Consider the following 17,662-nt stretch of genomic DNA (forward strand, 5'->3'; position numbering starts at 1 on the left):
GAGACACAGCAAGTAAGACTTACAGTGTAATCCAGTGCAGAAACGTTGTGGTGTAATCCAGTGTAGTTCAAAGCAGAAACGTAGTCTAGATGTCCAGGGAAGTCTAGGAGATCGGAAACCAATTTAACAAAAGAATGCCACAGCTTAAAACTTGAAGTGACTGAAAAGCAGAGCGGCGTCACAGCCGCCAAGTCAAACCGTGTGGTCAACAAAGTCCTGTCCGCGAGGAATCCAGTGATAGAGGTCAAGGTTCAGCAGAGTTCCGTCAGTTGAAGGAGCTCAGTGAGAACAAAGACCCACCGGGTCGGGGGATGGGCAGTGGACTCTGCAGGGGGAGCTTTAAAGTTGTAGTTTGAACTTGTAGTTTGGGCTGAAATGCCTTCACCATCAGAGGTAGGGCATCTTAAGCAATGGAAGAAAGGAGATTGGGGGAAGAAAGGGCAAAGGATGGCAATGGATGACCACAGATACAGCTGAAGAGAAGAGCAGCTCAGAAAGGAGCTGCCAGCCCAGCAGCCATCTTGAAAACCATCTAATGCTATATAAATACAAATTAATTAATTCTTGCTTTCTTATTTTATCTGTCTATGTTTTTATGACTGTACTGAAGTATCAGCCTAGACAATGTACTGATGTCCGAAATAACAACAGAAGACGCTGGAAAATCTCAGCAGGCCAGGCAACATCCGTGGAGAGAGAAATAGAGTCAACATTTCAGGTCGAAACCCTTCTTCAGAACTTCAGAATGTACCAATGTCCTTGGGTGGGGCTAAAACCCACAACCGTATGACTCAGCAGTGCAAGTGACACCAACGGAACCAAACTGAACCAAGCTGCACCTGGCAAAGTGTGCGGAAAGTTCCCATTGCTGTTCCGTGAAAATTCGAGTGAACCATTTAGTTTCAGCTGAAGTGAATATTTTGGCCCACACTTAGAACTTGGAAAGTACCTGCAAAAGTTAGAGAAGAAATCAAGAAAAACAAACCAAAAACCTCTCGTACCTGGCATATATAATAAAAGTCGATTTGCTTTTTAAATATAAAAATTCACCTTGACCACTGCCACAAGCATCACTGTGCTCCATTGTGAGAAATACCTGCTTGCTTTTTTAATAATTGTGACATCATTGAGCCAAATAAAAAATCTATCTTCTAGTTCGACTAGTGCAGCAGTTTCTACCAAGTCCAAAATTAGGCAAGGCTAGATGTTTGCTTTGCTGAAAATGAATATTCATCTAAGGATTTCAAGAGGCACAGAAGTAGGTGGAAAGAGAGCCTTTTCTTTAAAAGAATAATTTTTTGGTGTGTTTGCATTTTAGAAATTTCTCAAGAGTTTGCTCAAAAACATGATTGCCCAAGCCAAAACTCAACAGTGGTAACGTGGCATAGTGGTTAGCACTGTTGCCTCACAGCGCCAGGGACCCGGGTTCGAATCTGGTCTCGGGTGACTGTCTGTGTGGAGTTTGCACATTCTCCCCGTGTTTGCGTGGGTTTCCTCCGGGTGCTCCGGTTTCCTCCCACAGTCCAAAGATGTGCGGGTTAGGTTGATTGGCTATGATTAATTGACCCTTAGTGTTAGGGGGATTAAATAGGATTAAATACGTGGGGTTACGGGGATAGGGTGGGATATGTGTCGGTGCAGGCTCGATGGGCCGAAATGGCCTCTATCTGCACTGTGGGGTTTCTGTGGTTTCTGTGGTTACGTTCCACACATACCGACAATCCATTCTTTCTCTCACCCCTCCCTCAACATTTAAACTAGTGGCCTGCTCGTCCATGCTATCAGTCTGTTAATTATAATGGGACTTTTTGCAACTGCCTGCAGTCAGTTTTTAGTATTTTGGGAGCACCATTATGAAAAATGTACCAAACAAAATAGTTAAGATAGATTGATAACATTTACAGTTTCCACTTCGTGTCACCCTTCCTGTTTTAGCTGCAACATCATCTTAGTAACCTGTTGAATTGTCACTTGCAACACATTTCCTTTCGTACCAGTTGTGCAATCTCTTTGTCTTTATGTTCACAGCACATATTTCAAGGATACTCTGCTGAGTGACATTAGAAAAGCGAGGGAGAAGTACCAAGGGGAAGAGCTTGCCAAACAGCTCTCTGGCATTAAGCTGCGTATAGAAAGCACCGAGGTCGTCACACCTGATGTTATCACCAACCTGCTTTTCTCATACAGGGACATCCAGGTACAGTGAAGGGAAATGGGTCAGAAGAGCTGCTTGATGCTGTTCTTAGAAAACTACATGGAAGTCTTACTGAGGAAAAGCAAAGGAGCATGCGTACAGACCGAGCGCAAAGGGCCGACAACAAATTGCATTTATATAGCACCTTTTATGTCAAAAAACCTTCCCAAGTTACTTAACAAATAGGTGTAGTGAAAGCTGATGCACAGCCAGCAAGGAAGAGAGTGCAGGGTAGACTGAAAGAGACGTCAACAAGATGAGCTTTTCAGAGGTTTTTAAAGATGAAGATCGAGTTGCAGAGCCGGGGAGATTTAGGAAGGGAGTTCCAAAGAGTACGACTGCATCAGCTGAAGGGATTGCCACTAATGGTGGGATAAAGGGAGACGAGGAATAGAGCATTTTGGAAGGGATGTAAAACTGGAGGAGATTGCAGGGGTAGGGTGGGGCAAGGCCACAGAAGGATTTTGATTTGAATGTTTACAGCAATAGAATCATAGAATGGTTACAGCACAGAAGGAGGCCATTCGGCCCTTCGAGCCCGTGCCGGCTCTCTGCAAGAGCACTTCAGCTAGTTCCACTCCCCCGCCCTTTCCCTGTAGCCCTGCAAAAAAAAAAAATTTCTTCAGGTACTTGTCCAATTTTGAAAGCAGATTGAACCTGCCTCCACCACCCTTTCAGGCAGTTCATTCCAGATCCTAACCACTCGCTGCGTATAAAAGTTTTTCCTCATGTCGCCTTTGGTTCTTCTGCCAATCAGCTTAAATCTGTGTCCTCTGGTTCTCGACCCTTCCGCCAATGGGAACAGTTTCTGTCTATCTACTCTGTCTAGACCCTTCATAATTTTGAACACCTCTATCAAATCTCCTTTCGACCTTCCTTGCTCTAAGGAGAGCAACCCCAGCTTCTCCAGTCTATCCACGTAACTGAAGTCCCTCATCCCTGGAACCATTCTTCTAAATCTTTTCTTCACCCTCTCTAAGGCCTTCACATCGTACCTAAAGTGCGGTGCCCAGAATTGAACACAATATTCCAGTTGAGACCGAACCAGTGTTTTATAAAGGTTCACCATAACTTCCTTGCTTTTGCACGCTATGCCTCCATTTATGAAGCCCACGGTCCCGCATGCTTTTTTAACCACTTTCTCAACCTGCCGTGCCACCTTTAACAATTTGTGCACATATACCCTCAGGTCTCTCTGTTCATGCACCCCCTTTAGAATTGTACCCTTTAGTTTATATTGCCTCTCCTCATTCTTCCTACCAAAATGTATCAAAATGTTCCCGATGGTCGGGGAGTCCAGAACCAGGGGTCACAGTCTAAGGATAAGGGGTAGGCCATTTAGGACAGAAATGAGGAGGAATTTCTTCACCCAGAGAGTGGTGAACCTGTGGAATTCTCTACCACAGAAGGCAGTAGAGGCCAATTCATTAAATATATTCAAGAAGGAGTTGGATATATTTTTTAAGGCTAAAGGGATCAAGGGGTATGGGGAGAAAGCAGGAACCGGGTACTGAATTTGGATGATCAGCCATGATTGCATTGAATGGCGGAGCAGGCTCGAGGGGCCGAATGGCCTACTCCTGCTCCTATCTTCTATGTTTCTATGTTTGCACTTTTCTGCGTTAAATTTCATCTGCCACGTGTCCGCCCATTCCACCAGCCTGTCTATGTCCTCTTGAAGCCTATCACTATCCTCCTCACTGTTCACTATACTTCCAAGTTTTGTGTCATCTGCAAATTTTGAAATTGTGCCCTGTACACCCACATCCAAGTCATTAATATATATCAAGAAAAGCAGTGGTCCTAGTACCGACCCCTGGTGAACACCAATGTGTACCTTCCTCCAGTCCGATGAACAACTGTTCACCACTACTCTCTGTTTCCTGCCAATTTCGTATCCATGCTGCCACTGTCCCTTTATTCCATGGGCTTCAACTTTGCTGGCAAGCCAATTATGTGGCACTTTATCAAACAGCTTTTGGAAGTCCATGTACACCACATCTACCACATTGCCCTCATCAACCTTCTCTGTTACCTCATCAAAAAACTCAATCAAGTTAGTTAAACACAATTTGCCTTTAACAAATCCAAGCTGGCTTTCCTTAATTAATCCACACTTGTCCAAGTGACTGTTAATTTTGTCCCGGATTATCATTTCTAAAAGCTTCCCCACTACCGAGGTTAAACTGACTGGCCTGCCTGTAGTTGCTGGGTTTATCCTTACACCCTTTTTTGAACAAGGGTGTAACATTTGCAATTCACCAGTCCTCTGGCACCAGCCCTGTATCCAAAGAGGATTGGAAGATTATGGCCAGTACCTCAGCAATTTCCACCTTTATTTCCCTCAGCATCCTAGGATGCATCCCATCTGGTCCTAGTGACTTATCTATTTTAAGGTGTGGAGATGCCGGTGTTGGACTGGGGTGGACAAATGTAAGAAGTCACACAACACCAGGTTATAGTCCAACAGTTTTATTTGAAATCACAAGCTTTCAGAGCGCTGCTCCTTCATCAGGTGAAGTGGAGAGATGCATAAAGACACAGCTTATATAGTCAGAGAATAATGCCAGATGATTACAGGTAATCTTTCTAACTGCCATTTATCACACCTCAGCAGAGTGATAAGCACAGCACTCAAAGGTATGAATGGTGTCCAAACAGGTTAGTCAGGAAAACATTACATCAAAGAACAATGAGGGGGTCACAAGGGGTCAAATGTTGCAGATGCTGGGGTCTGTATGAAAAACAAAAAACAGACAAAAAAACGTTTTTTTTGCTGGAAATCACAGCAGGTCCGGCCGCATCTGTGTAGAGAACAAGCCAATGATGACTTGAGTCTGGGTGACCCTACATCAGGTGGGGTTACATGTAGCGTGACATGAACCCAAGATTCCGGTTGAGGCCCTCCTCATGAGTGCGGAACTTGGCTATCAGTTTCTGCTCAACGATTTCGCGTTGTCGTGTGTCTCGAAGGCCGCCTTGGAGAATGCTTACCCGAAGATCGGAGGCTGAATGTCCTTGACTGCTGAAGTGTTCCCCGTCTGGGAGGGAACACTCCTGCCTGGCGATTGTTGCGCGGTGTCCGTTCATCCGTTGTCACAGTGTCTGCATGGTCTCGCCGATGTACCATGCTCCGGGGCATCCTTTCCTGCAACGTATGAGGTAGACAATGTTGGCCGAGTCACATGAGTACGTACCATGTACCTGGTGGGTGGTGTCCTCACGTGTGATGATGGTATCTGTGTTGATGATCCGGCATGTCTTGCAGAGGTTGCCGTGGCAGGGTTGTGTGGTGTCATGGTCGCTGTTCTCCTGTTCTCCTGTTCTCCGACATTCAGCCTCCGATCTTCGGGTAAGCATTCTCCAAGGCGGCCTTCGAGACACACGACAACGCAAAATCGTCGAGCAGAAACTGATAGCCAAGTTCCACACTCATGAGGACGGCCTCAACCGGGATCGTGTGTTCATGTCACGCTACATGTAACCCCACCTGACGTAGGGTCACCCAGACTTGAGTCATCGTCGGCTTGTTCTCTACACAGATGCGGCCGGACCTGCTGTGATTTCCAGCAAAAAAAAATGTTTTTTTGTCTGTTTTTTGTTTTTCATACAGACCCCAGCATCTGCAACATTTGACCCCTTGTGACCCCACCTCATTGTTCTTTGATGTAATGTTTCCCTGACTAACCTGTTTGGACACCATTCACACCTTTGAGTGCTGTGATTATCTCTCTGCCGAGGTGTGATAAATGGCAGTTAGAAAGATTACCTGTAATCATCTGGCACTATTCTCTGACTATATAAGCTGTGTCTTTATGCATCTCTCCACTTCACCTGATGAAGGAGCAGCGCTCCGAAAGCTTGTGATTTCAAATAAAACTGTTGGACTATAACCTGGTGTTGTGTGACTTCTTACATTTATCTATTTTAAGTGCAGTCTGCCTTTCTAGTATCTCCTGTTTATCAATTTTTATCCCATCCAGTATCTCCAGTACCTCCTCTTTCAAACTGGCTTTGGCAACATCTTCTTCCTTGGTAAAGACAGATGCAAAGTGCTCATTTAGTACCTCAGCCATGCCCTCTGCCTCCATGCTTAGGTCTCCATTTTGGTCCCTAATCGGCCCCACCCCTCCTCTTACTACCCGTTTACTATTTATACGCCTATAGAAGACTTTAGGATTCCCTTTTATGTTAGCTGCCAATCTATTCTCATACTCTCTCTTTGCCCCTCTTATTTCCTTTTTCACTTCCCCTCTGAACTTACTATATTCAGCCTGGTTCTCACTTGTATTCTCAACGTGACATCTGTCATATGCCCCCTTTTTCTGCTTCATTTTACTCTCTATCTCTTTCATCATGCAGGGAGCTCTGATTTTGGTTGCCCTACCTTTCCCCCTCGTGGGAATGTACCTCGACTGTACCCGAACCATCTCCTCTTTAAAAGCAGCCCATTGTTCGTTTACAGTTTCGCCTGCCAATCTTTGATTCCAATTTACCCGGTATCCATTCTCAACCCACTGAAATTGGCCTTCCTCCAATTAAGTATTTTTTATTCTAGATTGCTCCCTGTCCTTTTCTATAGCTAATCTAAACCTTATGACACTATGATCACTGTTCCCTAAATGTTCCCCTACTGACACTTGTTCCACTTGACGCATCTCATTCCCAGAACCAGATCCAGCAATGCCTCCTTCCTCATGGGCCGGAAATGTACTGATCAAGAAAGTTCTCCTGAACACACTTCAGAAATTCTTCCCCCTCTCTGCCCTAAACACTATTGCTATCCCAGTCTGTATTAGGATAATTGAAGTCCCCCATTATCACTACTCTATAGTTCTTGTACCTCTCTGTAATTTCCCTGCACATTTGTTCCTCTATATCCTTCCCACTAGTTGGCGGCCTATAGAATACAACTAATATTGTAATGGCACCTCTATTGTTTCTTAATTCTAACCCAATAGATTCTGTCCTTGACCCCTCCAGGACATCCTCCCTCTCCAGCACTGTAATATTCTCCTTAATCAATACTGCCACCCCACCTCCTTTATTTCCTTCCCTATCTTTCCTGAACACCTTGGCCTAGAAATTCAGTTGGTTGCGCCAGCCGTTAGCGCCTTAGGAGGAGTAGATGTCGGGTGCTAGGCGGCTAGCGCCCGGGTGCAGCACGATCTGCGCCTCGCCCCAACTTCACTAGAGATTTAGCGGCGGCGCAAATTGATGCGCTATCAATTACTCATAAAAGACTGAGAGTTAAGAGAGTAACTAAAGGCTTTTATTAACAAAAGAATGAAGGTCTGCCTCGAGTGGTCGACCGGTCCAGAAATACAAAGGGCTGGGGAGCAGTCACCTTTATACTAGGACTTGTGGGAGGAGTCAGCCGAGGCATGTCCAGGCATGTACACAGTGGAATACAAACAGTGGTTTACCACACAAAGTCTTTGCGCGCGCTCAGCTGCGCGCGCAGATCATGACGTCATTTCCTCGTGCAACGCCCTTTGTGCGCCCCCAACCGGAACTTCAGTGGCAACGCCCCATTGTGTGCCTGGCGCCCCTAGCGACTGTTAGAGTGGAACGGTGCTCAGCCGATGCGGGGCGCGGGGGGCACAAATTAAAGGGCACTGCTCCTGCACTATAAAAGGCTGCCATTTCGCTGCACTCCTTCTTGAGAAACGGATCTTTGGAGAGAGACCAAGGTAGATAGCTTTCTGCTTTGGCCCAACACTCGGACAGGTACTTCTGGCTTCAGGCCACAGCTTTCCACTAGTCTTTGCCTTCATTGACATCTCATTGTTTGCTAGCATATTATGGGGGCTGCAATGGGTGTCAACGCTGGCTTTCTCAATTACATCCAAAGGGCTCACAGACGCCGTGAGAGAGTGGCAGCCCTGGCTAGATGGAGAGTGGGCAACAGGCGTCGGGAAAGGAGGCCTTACCCACCCAGGGTATACCGCCAGCAGTTCTCCTATCTCAACATGTCTGACGAGCAGTGTGTTCAGAGGCTGTGATTCAGAAGGGACGTGGTCACAGAGATCTGCCAGCTGCTTGACGGTGATCTGCAGCCACAGCTGAGGAGCAGGACGTCTCTGTCGGTGGAAGTGAAGGTGACGGTGGCTCTCAACTTCTATGCACCGGCTCCTTCCAATCCGCTACTGGGGACATTGCCAACATCTCCCAGTTCGCCGTGCATTGCTGCATCCGCCAGGTGACCAATGCCCTTTTCAAAAGGAGACGTCAGTTCATCTCCTTCTCCATGGCCCTTGCCAAGCAGCAACAGCGTGCAATGGGCTTTGCAGCATTCGCGGGCTTCCCCATGGTGCAGGGCGCCATTGACTGCATGCATGTGGCTTTGCGGGCACCTCTGGAGAATGCCGAGGATTACCGCAACCGGAAGGGCTACCATTCGCTGAACGTCCAGCTGGTGTGTGACCACAGGCAGCTCATCCTAGCTGTCAATGCCCGCTTTCCAGGCAGCAGCCACGATGCCTTCATCCTGCGACAGACTTCTGTGGCAGACATGTTCCAGGCACAGCCTCACCCACGAGGATGGCTTATCGGGGACAAAGGCTATCCTTTGTGTACCTGGCTGATGACCCTGCTCCGTGCGCCCAGCACCCCTGCTGAAGAGGGATACAACGAGAGCCATCAAGCGACCAGGAACATCATCGAACAAACAATCGGCGTCCTGAAGCAATGGTTCCGCTGTCTGGATCGTTCCGGTGGAGCCCTACAGTATTCGCCAGAGCGAGTCTCCCACTTCGTGGTCGTTTGCTGCATGCTGCACAACCTGGCTATCCGCAGGACCCAGGCACTGCCACCAGAGATTGGAGGACCACCTCAGGAGGAGGAGGAGGAGGACCAGCACAGGAGGGAGGCAGAAAGTGCAAGGGCCGCCCGTCGCCGGCTTATTGAACGTCGGTTCTAGGCCCCCTCTCAGGGAATGGCTTGTGCCAATGTCAGCAGATGAATGTAGCCGCTCCACAAGGCCTCAGCCGAGCAGGGCAACCAGGACTTAACAAAAAAACCATGCACACTGCAATTTAACAACAATAATTGATTGAAAACCTCTGCCCTTCCCACATTACATCCTCATGTGGAGAAGCCCCCTCCAAAAACACAAAACTACCAGTCTCGGCCTTACAAAAAGAAAGAAAGACACCAGTCTCGGCCTTACACAAACACAACTGCACCAGTCTCGGCCTTACAACAAGCACCAGGCATTTGTGCATACCTCTACTTTTTGCCCTGCGAGGGCGATGCCTTGCGCATCCTTGCCTGGCCCCTGCCCGCCCTGCAGCTCCTCCTCAATGGGAGCCCAGTGGCTGCAGCAAGGCTGGGGGAAGGCTGCTGAGGGGCAGATGGCGAGACGGCAGATGCCCTTGGGGGTCGGCCTGCACCAGCTCTGGCCTTGGAGTGGCCGGCTGCTGACTGCTCCAACTCTGGCTGGGCGGCAGCAGTCTGTCCAGCGGCTCGTGGCAGCTGCAATGGCGGAGTGGCAGTGTCGGCTGCAGGAATGGTGGCAACCTGGCAGATCGCAGGTGCTCGCTGGTCGCCTGAGACATTGGCACTGGCATGGGCCAGCACTGCAGCATGCGCAGCAAACAGCTGAAGAACAGACTGCTGGGCTGCTGCTGCGCGGCGAGTGCCCTGGCGATGCCTGGCTGATCCAGCATGGTTGGCAGCAGTTAGTGCCCGTGTGGCCCTGGTCTGTGTCCGCATGACACCAGCCAGTGAATGGACGGCACGACTGAGCACTTGGCTAGAAGCCGACTGTGCTGCCGCGAAGTCCTGCAGACTCCTGGCCTGTGCTGCCGCGAAGTCCTGCAGACTCCTGGCCTGTGCTGCACTGAATTGTTCCAGACTCCTGGCCTGTGCTGCACTGAATTGTTGCAGACTCCTGGCCTGTGCTGCTCCGAATTGCTGCACACTCCTTGACAGAGACTCTATGGAGTCAGGTATCCTTGCCACTGCAGCCATGAGCTCAGTGTGCCTGCGCTCAGCCTGGACGGCCATTTCCTCTAGGAGGCGCACCTCCTCTGCGCTCACCGTCGCAGGACTGGAGGCCACACTCACCCTCTGGGGAGAAGTCTGCCGAGCTTCCCCACCCCTCCCGCGTTGCTGCAGGCCGCTGGGCCCCGGAGCTTCACTCTCCTCCGACCCTTCCCCCCGGCTCCCCTCCAGGGAAGACGTGTCCCCTACATCGCCATGGGCTGGCGCGGCTGAGGGTGGCACTGATGGGCCGGCTTCCTCTTGCTCCTCCTCGTATTCCGAAGCGCTGACAGTGGCAGCTTGAGGGCCCGCCTCCTCACCTGGCGATTCACCATCTGAAAGCAGGAAGGCACAAGAGTAGCTTTAGAGTGAGGACAGGGCGGCAGCGAGGGAGGCATGAGTGCTGCCATTCACCGCATTGGTCGGACAGTGGCAAAGGATGCTGATCTCATGCGCAAGTGGAACGAGAGAGGTCCAAAAGGTGATGCCCTTACCATTGGTGCCCAGAACAGGGTCGGCATCTCCACTGGCGATGGGGCCAATCAGCCGGCCTGCCATAATGCGCTCCACACGCTGGTCGAGGTCGGAGAGCTCTTTGAGGTCAGGACGGCCTCCCCCGGTCTCAGTTCGGTTGCGCCGGTTGTGCGCCACCTTGGCCTGCAAGAGAAAGGACGGCCTCTAAGTACAGTGTGAAGCCCTGATCTTGTCTGCACTGCCTCCCATGGTCGAATAGCTTGTACAGTGTGTAGCCCTGGTCTTGTCTGCACTGCCTCCCATGGTCGAAGAGCTTGTACAGTGTGTAGCCCTGATCTTGTCTGCAATGCCTCCCATGGTCGAATAGCTTGTACAGTGTGTAAAGTGCTGAATGTGCAAGTGATTTTTATGACAGTCCCATAGCTGCTGGATGAGGGCTGGCCATTAGGGCTTTCAGGTCCCTTTGCCCATAAAGTGAGGTGCACATGCAGGGATGAGGAGGACACTGGAAAGGGTACTCACCCTGACAACCCGAGTGAGGTCATTGAACTTCTTCCGGCATTGCACAGGAGTCCTGGCAACCACGCTTTTGGAAGACACCCTGTTTGAGACCTCCCTCCAGGCTTTCCGGTAGGCGCTGGGCAGCGGCCTCTTGCCACCTTCTGGGAACAGAACATGGCGCCTGCGCTCCACTCCGCCAACCAGCAGCCTCAGGTCACCGTCGCTGAAGCGCTGCGCTCTCTCCCTGGCCTTCTCCATAGCCCTGGGCGTTGTGCAGGTGAAGCTGAAGTGGTCAGGCCTAGGTTGAGGGCTGCAGTGTGCAGGGCGTGGCAGGCAAACAAATCCACCCTCCTCCTTTAAGAGCTGACCGGCGCCAGGGTGTCTGCCGTCAATCAAGAACTCGCCGCACCGGCGCTGCGCCCGGCCTTGGGGGTATCGCTCAGCACCGCCGGCTTAGTGCCTAAAGATAGTCGTGCATCGCCTGTTTTAGCGCAGCAGCAACCTCTTGGGGCGATGCGACTGAATATCGGCGAAGGAGGCGCGACTTTGCGCCGGGCGCAAACTTTAGCGGCCACCCGACTTTAGCGCCCCAAAAGTGGCTATACTGAATTTCTAGGCCCTTATATCCAGGAATACTTAGTACCCAATGCTGCCCTTTTTTAAGCTAGGTCTCCGTTATCGCCATGACATCATATTCCCATGTATCTATTTGTGCCTGCAGCTCACCAACCTTATTTACCACACTTTGTGCATTCACACACATGCTCTGTAAACCTATCTTAGACCTTCTTGTATTCTCTCTTAGTCTGACCCTACCTAATACCACACTATTTCTTACTCTAGTACTATCTGTCTCTCCCCATCCTTTGTGCACCTTGTTTTTCCTTTTTAATGCTATATCCTGGTGCCCACCCCCCTGCCAAATTAGTTTAAACCCTCCCCAACAGCACTAGCAAACTGCCCCCCAAACCCCCACCCCGCGAGGACACTGGTCCCAGCTCTGTTGAGGTGCAAACCATCTGGCCTGTACAGGTCCCACCTCCCCCAAAACCAGACCCAATGTTCCAGGAATCTAAAGCTCTCCCTCCTGCACCATCTCTCCAGCCACGCATTCATCTGCATTATCCTCCTATTTCTATACTCACTAGTTCGTGGCACCGGGAGTAATCTGGAGATTACTACCTTTGAGGTCCTGCTTTTTAATCTTTTTACTAGCTGCATAAAATCTGCCTGCAGGACCTCATCCCTCTTTCTACCTATATGGACCACGACCTCTGGCTGTTCACCCTTCCCCCTCAGAACGTTCTGCAGGTGCTCAGTGACATCCTTGACCCTGGCACCAGGGAGGCAACATACCATCCTGGAATCACGTCTGCAACCGCAGAAACGCCTGTCTGTTCCCCTCACTATCGAATCTCCTATCACTATTACTCTCCCGATCTTCCTCCTCTGCCCTCCCATACAGCTGAGCCACCAGTGGTGCCGTGGGATGGCTCTGGCTGTACTCCCCAGAGGAACCATCGCCCCCACCAGTGAATACTGGTTAGAGAGCGAGATGCATTCAGGGGACTCCTGCACTACCTGCCTGGTCCTCCAGGTCTGTCTGACGGTCACCCATTCCCTCTCTGCCTGCACACTCTTACGCTGCGGGGTGAGCACCACCTGAAACGTGCTATCCACATAGCTCTCATCCTCATGGATGCACCGCAGTGACGCCAGCTGCCGCTCAAGCTCTGAAACCTGGAGCTTGAGCTCCTCCAGCTGACGACACTTCCTGCACATGTGGTTGTCCAGGACACGGGAAGTGTCCTTGAGTTCTCACATGGCACAAGATGTGCATTCCACGGGACTCAGGTGCCATGCCTTGCCTCAACTTAACAGTCTATTAACTAAGTTAACAGAAATAAACTTAAGACTTAAAAAAAAAATCACCAGCTACTCACAAATCAAATCCTTCCCTTGTGCTGATGTCACTTTAGGTTTTTTATCTCACTCCCTGACGCTTGCATTCTTTCAGGCTCTGGGCTCTCGGGCCTAATTTTATCTGAGGCCGCTCCTCTCGCTCTCCTGCAGGTCCACTCTCGTGCCTGTTAACTTAGAGTCCTTGGGTTCTGTGGCTCCACTCCTTTTCAGCTAGACGTCTCAGCCGCCTTCCTCCTCTCCACCGATTCCTGCTCTCACCAAATTATTCCACTCTGCTTGCGATCCACTCCGATTGAGTTCTCCCAGCTCTGCCTCCAAGCTCTGTGTTCAAGCTCAGTATCAATGTCGTTAATAATTTATCCTAGAACCTTGAACCACAGATCACCGCCTTTTAATGATGTCAGCCGTGGCCCAGTGGTAACTTTCTCCACTCTGAGTCAGAAGGTCGTGGGTTCAAGCCCCACTCCCGAAACTTGAGCACAGTATCTAGGCTGACACTCCAGTGCAGCACTGGGGGAGTGCTGCACTGTCAAAAGTACCGTTTTTCGGATGAGCCGTTAAACCACGGGTCTGCCCTCTTAGATGGACGTAAAAGATTCCATGGCACTATTTCGAAGAAGGGAAGGGGAGTTATCCCTGGTGTCCTGGCCAATATTTATCCCTGAACCAACATCACATTGCTCTTTTTGGGACCTTGCTGTGCACAAATTTGCTGCCGTGTTTCCTATACTTCAAAAAAGTCCTTCATTGGCTGTAAAGCATGTCCTGCGAGTGTGAAAGGCCCTATATAAAGGCAAGTCTTTCTTTAAAGACCAGCCAACTCTTGGCCCGGTCAGAGTTTGCCATTACCTGGACAGCTTGTATCCAAACTCAGAGCTTCAACAACTGAAGCAGCTGTAAGTGCCTGGCTGTATAACGTCGTTCCTGAAAACAGGCGGCATGATTTGCATGCGGATGAGGCCCTCTTGGATTAGGTCTTACTCAAGCACGCAAACTTTTTAATTTCCTTCATTGACCTCTTCTACTGAAGCTGATGATTCATCCTAGGGCCTAGTTCCTAAGGTGGCAGCTACTTTCTGGGATCAGGCCAAAGAGTGATCACTCTTCACATGTGAGGCAGTGAGGACAGTGGTTGTTCGCTGGTTAGTTGATTGCGGACAAGCCTGAGCCAATAGGAATCATCGGCTTACTATCAGGAGCGGGATCGCTGTAATCTTTCTGAACCTGGGTCCTGTTTGACTATGACATGTATTTTCCACTGAGCCCTCAGAGCACCGATTGTTTTGTATGAATTTAAATTAAATGCATTATATGAGAAGTAAGCTTCTGTGCCCATCAGATTGTACACAAAAATCAAATGTCAAATTTCTGGAACTTTCTTCTGTCCATTTTAGCTAACCGACCCAATCGTTTAAAAAGATATACCTGTGCAGAATTTTTAAGGTTTTATTTTGGCCTTCAATGTTTTTTTAGTGAGATCTGTTACTCTTCCTCTGACAGGATTATGATGGCATGGTGAAGCTAGTGGAGACCCTCAAGGTGCTGCCGACCTGTGACCTGGCTGATCAACACAACATCAAGTTTCACTATGCATTTGCACTGAACAGGTACAGTCACTGCTGTGAGGCAGCTGGGAGAACACGCCAACTCTTGTATTCTGGGGCAGCTTTACTCAGGATCAATTATTTAAGGGGAAGCTAGATAAACACATCAGGGAGAAAGGGATAGAAGGATATGCAGATAGGGTTAGATGAAGAGGGGTGGGAGGAGGTTTGTGTGGAGCATAAACACCGACATAGACCAGCTTGGACAAATGGCCTGTTTCTGTGCTGTAGAATCTATGGCCGAGATTTTGCTCACCTCGGCGGGTCCGATGCAGCCGGTGGCGGTGGCGGGTCGCGGCCCCACTGCTGACTCCATCCCGCTGCCTAAAATGAACTTACCTCAAAGGGGCTTGTTAAGCCCACCCAGCGCATTTCCCGACCCAATTAGATGGAACGGGTCTGGTGACATCATTCATGACGTGTCTTGAGCCGGTTTCCTTAACGGGACCATAGCCACCTTACGTTTGACATTTGTGCTGTCAGTGTTCTACAGCATTGAGGTGCTGCAAACACTGACAAGCACTGCACAGAGGTGCACGGCTGCACCCAGGTTCTCCCATGACTCCCTCCATATGCTTATAGAGGGAGTCACAGCACGCAGGGAGGTCCTCTTCCCTTCCCATGGGCGGAAGAGACCTCCCCAGGAGACCATGACAGCCTGGTTGCACATTGCAGAGGGGGTCAACGGCAGGGCTATGTTCAGGAGGACCTGGGTGCAGTGCTGCAAATGTTTCAATGATCTCATTAGATCTGGAAAGGTGAGTACACAGCCACACTCAACTGCCTCCTGCTGTGCCTCTCATCACATCCCCATCACTCTGCCTTCCCTACCCTACTCCTGCACATCCTTACTCACACCAACATACCTTGCACCTCCACCCATCTCTCTCTCTATCTACATTATCACATCCCCATCTCACCAGCCACCCCTCACACTCACCCTCATCCTAGTGAAACCATACCAACTAACAACACACAAGCGTAGCCACTTGGGTGATTTATCCAATGTTCATGTGAAGTTTCTGTTAATGTGCTGTCATACATTGAAACCTTTATTTTCAACACTTTGCATTCTTGGACAGCTTTGTGTGCACCTTTGGATGTGGCTTAGTGAATTGCAGTGAATGGTGAGACATAACGGTATCCCCCGCAATGGTGATGAGTGTGAATGGAATGGCTTGGGCATTGTAGGGATGCTTTATGGTGTTGGTGTGGGGTGGTGCCAACCTGGCGCATCATGTAGCAACGTCAAGTGAAGTAAATCTGGCCATGGTTAGGCCATCCTTGGCCTCCCGGGCAGCAATGTGGTCGGGTGCTGATGCCCTATGTCCTGTGCAGCATCAGGTGATTGCGGAGAAGGTTGGTGTGGTTTTTGGTTCTACTGGTGTACCTGGTGCTGCTGGTGTTGGGGTTCATCGTGGACCAATTCTGAGGACCAAGGTGAGACAGTATAAGCGGTACCCATGCTGATGGAATAGATGGCAGGTGAAGTTGAGATGACAGAAGCGATCTGTCAGTAGTGAGAGAGGTTGTTCCAATGAGGTGACACTGGATAGCGAGTTTACTCCAAACACTTGCAGCCTGCATAAAGCTCAATCTGTCTTCCAAATGGAGTAAGCAACAACTTTTATAGCACATTTCGATCTATCAACTAATCAGCTGATTCAGTGGCCATTCAACTCCCACCTCAAGTTAACAGACATGGTCCACGAGCAGTGTAGATCCCGTGGGTGAGCAGTTAAAGTTAAAAGGTAAGGTTAAAACCATTATTAAGGGTTTGTCAACAAGATAATAATTGCTTTAATTGGATCGGCCGCCTCTGCGGGTCGGGTCAAATCCGAGATCACAGACGCGCCATTGGGAAAGGCGCGTTGCGGTGGGATGACAGCGGGTTCCCAACCCACTGTCAAAAAATCAAATTTCCCATCCGACCCGTCACCGATCCCGCCCACTGACCCCCTGGAAAATTCCGGCCTGTGTAATTATACACGTTAAACCTTTGTGACCCTATCATGTCTTTCATTGTAAGACACTTCCTAAATTAATGCTGAATGGAGGTTGGAGGAGAGAGGCCATTCGGCTACCAATTCTGTTCAATTACAAAAATGCAGTAACAGGTAGTCACAAGAATGCTCTTTATATAATCCTGTGACATAGACCTCAGTTAGTCTCAGTGAAGCCTGTGATCCTGGTCACACCCACATGATTGACTAACAGTTTCAAAGGTAAATATTTGGGAACATAGAAACAGGAGTAGACCATTCTGTCCCTCGAGCCTATTCCGCCATTCACTTAGATCATGGCTGATCTGTAGCTCAATACCGTTTATCTGTCTTTGTTCCGTATCCCTTGAAACTCTTACCTAACAATAAACTATCTATCTCAGTCTTGAAAGCTCCAATTGACCGACCCAGTATCCACAGCTTTTTGGGGGAGTGAGTTTCAAATTTCTACTATCCTTTGTGCGAAAAAGTGCTTCCTGATTTTCCTCCTAAATAGCCTAACTCTAATTTTAAGATTGTGTCCTCTTGTTCTGGATTCCACTACCAGAAGAAATTATTTTTTTGTATCTACCCTATTGAATGTCTTTATCATTTTAAACAGCACGATTAGATCACCCCATAATCTTTTCAACTCAAGGGAATACAAGCCAAGTTTATGCAATCTGTCCTCATGGGTTAACCCTCTAAGTCCCTGTATCATTCTGGTGAATCTGCCCTGTTCCCCCTCCAAGGCCGAGGATAGTACACAGGTAAGAGTGGGTTATGAGACAATAATACACAGCCCAATTTTAACTCTGGGACAGTTTTCAGCAGGTGAGCAGTGATGTGAGGGGGAAACTCACCCACTGCTGCAGTAATGAGCCTTGAGGTATTTTAACTCACGGGCCTCATTTAAATCCCACCGGCCAACTTCCCACCTGTTCTGAGCAGGAAGTTGGTGGGAAGCGGCGCAAAATTGCGTGGCTCAAAGGCTGCCC

At 49.3% G+C, this 17,662-nt stretch overlaps 1 protein-coding gene across 3 annotated transcripts in view; it reads left to right on the plus strand.

Moving 5' to 3' along the window:
• Positions 1-17,662, plus strand: part of map3k15 (mitogen-activated protein kinase kinase kinase 15) — a 272,382-nt gene that overhangs the window by 97,997 nt on the left and 156,723 nt on the right. For all 3 annotated transcript variants that reach the window (XM_086006303.1, XM_086006302.1, XM_086006304.1), the window contains exons 4-5: positions 2,029-2,197; positions 14,579-14,685. In XM_086006303.1, coding sequence (XP_085862429.1) covers positions 2,029-2,197; positions 14,579-14,685 — 276 coding nt within the window. The remainder of the gene's footprint in view (positions 1-2,028; positions 2,198-14,578; positions 14,686-17,662) is intronic.

This window comes from Somniosus microcephalus, chromosome 14 (assembly GCF_052327205.1).
Source record: "Somniosus microcephalus isolate GS21.2 chromosome 14, FLI_Smic_1.0, whole genome shotgun sequence".
Taxonomy (NCBI): Eukaryota; Metazoa; Chordata; class Chondrichthyes; order Squaliformes; family Somniosidae; genus Somniosus; species Somniosus microcephalus.